This window comes from Ipomoea triloba, chromosome 7, assembly GCF_003576645.1.
Source record: "Ipomoea triloba cultivar NCNSP0323 chromosome 7, ASM357664v1".
NCBI lineage: Eukaryota > Viridiplantae > Streptophyta > Magnoliopsida > Solanales > Convolvulaceae > Ipomoea > Ipomoea triloba.
The window spans coordinates 17,766,886-17,772,635 of record NC_044922.1 but is presented as its reverse complement, the minus strand read 5'-3'; the positions used below and the strand labels follow the sequence as shown (position 1 = coordinate 17,772,635).

Sequence of the window (5,750 nt, the reverse complement as noted above, 5' to 3'; positions counted from 1 at the left end):
TACCTGTTAGTGACCAATAATAACACGTAAATAAAAATTTCACTTTTTTGTGCATAAAATTTATCAAATAGGCCATCAAACTTTATCTCTAAAGTCAATTAGGCCCTCAAACTTTTTAAAGTTGCAATTAGATACATAAACATGTCAATTTAGTCATCTAAAGTTGCAATTAGATACATAAACATGTCAATTTAGTCATCAAGAGTTGCAATTAGATACATAAACATGTCAATTTAGTCATCAAGACATAATTACCTGTTTATGATCTGTAATAGCAGGTAAATAAAAATGGTACTTTTTTTTGCATAAAATGTATCAAATATGCCATCAAACTTTATCTATAAAGTCAATTTGACCCAAAAACTTTTTAAAGTTGCAATTAGATACATAAACATGTCAATTTAGTCATCACGACATAATTACCTTTTAGTGACCTGTAATAACAGGTAAATAAAAATTTCACTTTTTTTTGCATAAAATTTATCAAATAGGCCATCAAACTTTATCTCTAAAATCAATTAAGCCCTCAAACTTCTTAAAGTTGCATTTAGATACATAAACCTGTCAATTTAGTCATCAATGCATAATTACCTGTTAGTGACCTGTAATAACAGGTAAATAAAAATGTCACTTTTTTTTTGCATAAAATGTATCGAATAGGCTATCAAAATTTATCTGTAAAGTCAATTAGACCCTCAAACTTTTTAAAATTGCAAGTAGATACATAAACATGTCAATTTCGTCATCAAGGCATAATTACCTGTTAGTGACCTGTAATACCGGGTAAATAAAAATGTCCCTTTTTTTTTTTGCATAAAATGTATCAAATAGGCCAACAATATTTATCTTTAAAGTCAATTAGACCCTCAAACGTTTTAAAGTTGCATTTAGATACATAAACATAGCAATTTAGTCATCAAGGCATAATTACCTGTTAGTGACCTGTAATAACAGGTAAATAAAAATTTCACTTCTTTTGCATAAAATGTATTAAATAGGCCATCAATATTTATCTGTAAAGTCAATTATTCCCTCAAACGTTTTAAAGTAGCAATTAGATACATAAACATGTCAATTTAGTTATCAAGGTATAATTATCTGTTAGTGACCTGTAATAACAGGTAAATAAAAATTTCACTTTTTTTGCATAAAATTTATCAAATAGGTCATCAAACTTTATCTCTAAAGTCAATTAGTCCCTCAAACTTTTTAAAGTTGCATTTAGATACATAAACATGTCAATTTAGTCATCAAGGCATAATTACCTGTTAATGACTTGTAATATTAGGTAAATAGAAATGTCACTTTTTTTTCAATAAAATGTATGAAATAGGCCATCAAACTTTATCTGTAAAGTCAATTAGGCTATTAAACTTTTTAAAGTTGCAATTAGATACATAAACATGTCAATTTAGTCATCAAGGCATAATTACCTGCTAGTGACCTGTAATACCAGGTAAATATAAATGTCACTTTTTTGCATAAAGTGTATCAAATAGGCCGTCAAACTTTATCTGTAAAGTCAATTAGACCCTCAAACTTTTTAAAGTTGCAATTAGATATATAAACATGTCAATTTAGTCATCACGGCATAATTACTTATTAGTGACCTGTAATAACATGTAAATAAAAATTTCACTTTTTTTTTGGATATTATTTTTCAAATAGGCCATCAAACTTTATATTTAAAGTCAATTAGGCCCTCAAACTTTTTAAAGTTACAATTAGATACATAAACATGTCAATTTAGTCATTAAGACATAATTACCTGTTAGTGATCTGTAACATTACTATCATAAGTATTACATTTTCTATCATAAGTAACAATTAATCAAGGAAATAACTTTCTATATAAGGCGTGGGTAAAACAGTTTATAAACCGTTTAACACAAACAAATGGCAAGTGACACTTTTAGGTTTAATAACAACAATGGGACTGTTTTTTCTTTGACAAAAATATAATGTTTTGAAACTGTGACAAAAATAGGTAAAGAGCATTTGGGACTTGTGTTTGAGTTCAGAAACGCAAGTCCCAAATGCGTTTGTTAATTTATTTTTTTTTTTTTAATGTTGAGCACAAACGCAACTCTCGCTTGCGTCTGAAGTATTTTATATTTCAGAACTCAAGTGAGACTTGCGTTCATGATTTAAAAAAATAATAAAAAATTGTAGCCTTCTTTGGCGAACAGTTTGGTCGCCTTCTCCTTCGCCGGATAAGGCGACAATTTTTTTATTTTTCATACACAAGTGAGAGTTACGTTTGTGGTCAACGTTTAAAAGAACAAATTAACAAACGCATTTCGAACTTGCGTTTCTGGCCTCAAACACAAATTCCAAATGTTCTTTTTCTATTTTTGTCACAATTTCAAAGCGTTCCTATTTTCGTCAATCATTGCAAAAACAATCTCATTTCTGTCATTAAACCACACTTTTATTAATGCAAACTACAATCAAGTTTTGATATTTCATTCATGGATTATTAATTTGCCATCACTTAAATAATGTTTTTTTTTTACATTGCAACCCTAAAATGTATGATTACATTAAGAAAGAAAATAGGAGATTTACAGTGCAGTATATATATACAAAAAAAAAACATAATCATTGTGAGATACTTGTAATACTAAGCAAAGGACTGTATTTACAGCTAGTTAGGACAAGCAAATGAACAAGTAAAATATGTAGGCTTTAGTGTTACATCCATATGCTCTTAATCTTGTCACTGTGCCTAAAACTATATGTCATGACCAAACTTCCATCCATTCTTTTCAACACAAACCTCTCCACCAATATATAGCACCCAAATTCTCTCCACACACCAAACTGTCCATTCTCTTCTGTTCTTTTCACCTTCAATTCCCTCTCCCCACCTGACCATCCTCCTCTTTCTTGCTCCCATTTCATCTGCTCAACAATTTCTTGCCTCAACCCCACACTCGTTTCTTCCGTTTCTGCGTTGAACCGTTTAAACCACATCACCCCGTTCTTAATATCTCGTTCGTCCCATTTCGCTTTGCTGCCAGAAATAAGTACTTCTTCCCTGTCAAGAACAGTGTCCACTAGTACACTGCTAATTCCTTCATTTCTGTCATTCTGGCAAGTGAAGATTCGCTCCCATCTCTGCTCAAGTGTCATCTCGTAGAATGCTGATCTTTTCATCTGATCCTTAACCGTCCCGTCCTTGATGAACACGAAAGGACAGTACCACTTCCCTACAACAACAGCTTCTGAGCCTGATGGAGGGATATTTAACTCTGGAAGGCGCTTTCGCAAGGAAACATTGAGGCCTAAAGCTTCTTCCAATCTGTAGTTTTTAGAAGCTTTGGCTTCAATTCCCCAGCCTTTCCTCCTCAAAAAGTAAGGAGGGAAACCATCAGGTTCCATGGACTTGGCATCAAAGCTACCTTTGTTATTGCAACACGATACGTGAAGGGAAATCTCAAACTGCTGATAGATGTTGTGTGGATCCAATGGTTTTGGTTTAACATCCTTAACACACCTCCAGAAACAGCAAGTGGCCTTGTCTTCCTCTGTTGAACAAGTAAATGCTTCACTGCAAGGAAAACAATTGATTATTCATCAATTCATTTGTTAGCTTCAATTCAATGCTAAGCCTCTTGCAAAAATGGGTCCCGCTTAGGCGCTAGGCGCCCCTACACCGTGGCAATTTTCATCACCACTGGTCTCCCAGGCGCTAGGGCCTAATTCAACCGACTTAGCCGCCTAGCCCCTAATTCGACCGACTCGGCCGCCTAGATGTTCGCCTAGCGTCTAATTTGACCGACTCGGCCGCCTAGACGTTCGCCTATGCCTAATTCGACCAACTCGGCCGCCTAGCGCCTAACTCGCCTAGTGCCTAATTCGGCTGCCTAGACAGCCGCCTAGGGCCTAACTCGACTGAGTTAACTCGTTCATTTTGGTCGAATTAACTGAGTTAATTCGGTTAGTTCGGCCTTGGTAATTTTATCTATTTTATATATATATATATATATATATATATATATATATATATATATATATATATATATATATATATATATATATATATATCCAGACAGGTGTACTGTTTTTTAAGTTAGCCACAAAGACGCCGGCCTAAACCGTCTAGCTAGGCGCTAGGCGCTCCTCTACAACTCGACTAGCGTCTAGCGCTTACTACAACCATGATGCTAAGAATTAAAAATAGTGCATACCCTTTGTGCTTCCCATCAGGCTTTATTGCATAGTAGAGGTTTGAAGACAGTGGGTGACCAAGAACAGGAATGAGAAAAACAGGATCACTTTGTACATATGTGCTCTCACCAGAACTTTGGACATTAGTAACCGCAAGCCTCTTGTTCTGAGGGAAAGGCAAGTCTTGAAGATCACTTCTTTTGCAGAGGCCAAAGCACGTGTACCTTTCAGATTCCTCATCTTGAAGAACTAAGAACCCTGATTTTGGACCCTCAGGTGGCACGGCCAGAGACTCAGGAGATTTCTGGTAGTGAGATAGAGCCCTTGTCACATACATGATTGATAATATCTATATAAGTTTCTTCCTTTGCTTTGCTGAAATTTTTTAGCTCTAAAGTATCTTGGCTGCCTGCCCATTGTTGCATGTATATATAGAAAAGTGAACCCCAATATATTATTATTCATTGGTTAATTTGTTGATTAAATCAAACTATCTAAGGCAACATCCTGGTAAATTCTGCATTATTCTTGGCCTGAGTTGACTTTAGAACACGGTTTGAATTTTATACGGCTCTCTTTAAAACCATAACTTTCACACATCTGTCTCGAGGTAATTTCTGTCATGGATTCTTAGGCCATCTGCATCCATGATTTCTTCCTGATTGCAAAGTTGGCGTAAAATTCTTTATTTTTTGAAGATATTATTACTTGTAGCAACTCTGACAAGTCAAATGCAATTTTGGCAGCTTTTACATTTTTGTTATGAGTTCTACTACACACACTCTCAAATTCTACTCCCTGAGGTGACAAACAGACATTGGTTATTTTCATGATGTGGACCCACAGAAAAGTGTCTACATCAATAACATGTGAGAGGGAGTACAATTTGGGAGTATAAAGTGGAAGTACACCACGTATTTTCCTTTTGTTATTGCTTTTATTATTATTTTAATTTTAATTTTAATTATTATTAATACGTTATGGCAAAAACTTGTGTGAGACCGTCTCACCATGTGACGGGTCGGGTCAAGATGCAAATGTAACACTTATATGCACAAATGTCATACTTATATGCTCAAATGTAATACTAATCAGGAATAAAATTTTTGTTACTTATTAGGGTAAATGTAATACTTTTAAAGGAAAATACAATACTTTTACATTTCAATTTAAAAGTATTACATTTTTCCTCAAAAGTATTATATTTGCCCTTATAAGTGGGAGGCACTTGTCAACATTACTTATTATGAGAAAATGTATTACTTTTTCTCTTATAAGTAATAAAAATTGTATTTTTTTTATTAGTGTTATATTTGAGCATATAAGTGTGAGATTTGAGCATATAAGTATGACATTTGCATGGTGCTTTGACCCGACCCGACCCGTCTCACGAATAAGGATCCGTGAGACGATCTCACACAAGTGTGACCCATACTTTATTGATAAAAAAAATAATTCTTTTAATAAGTTGATGTGATAGTGTGGTTATTTTTTAGAGAGGAAGGATAATTGCATGGATGAACAGTGAATAGTGAATAAATGTAAATTTTGTGATGTGACATTTTAAAAGTGAGATA

General features: G+C 33.9%; 1 protein-coding gene across 1 annotated transcript; it reads right to left on the bottom strand.

The window, feature by feature from the left end:
- Positions 1-2,450: 2,450 nt before the first annotated feature.
- On the bottom strand, positions 2,451-4,539 carry LOC116026072. Its single transcript, XM_031267518.1, has 2 exons — positions 4,194-4,539; positions 2,451-3,553 (listed from the first exon to the last, which is right to left on the bottom strand). The coding sequence occupies exons 1-2, from the start codon at positions 4,508-4,510 to the stop codon at positions 2,695-2,697; spliced, it is 1,176 nt and encodes a 391-aa protein (XP_031123378.1). The 5' UTR covers positions 4,511-4,539; the 3' UTR covers positions 2,451-2,694.
- Between the last annotated feature and the right edge of the window lie 1,211 nt (positions 4,540-5,750).

What these genes read in the sequence shown, in the direction of transcription:
- LOC116026072 (XM_031267518.1), bottom strand. Translation starts at nt 4,510, where the DNA reads ATGTATGTGACAAGGGCTCTATCTCACTACCAGAAATCTCCTGAGTCT. An exon ending in CCTGATGGGAAGCACAAAGG is followed by an intron (nt 3,554 to 4,193) that starts GTATGCACTATT and finishes TTTTCCTTGCAG; the next exon opens with TGAAGCATTTACTTGTTCAA.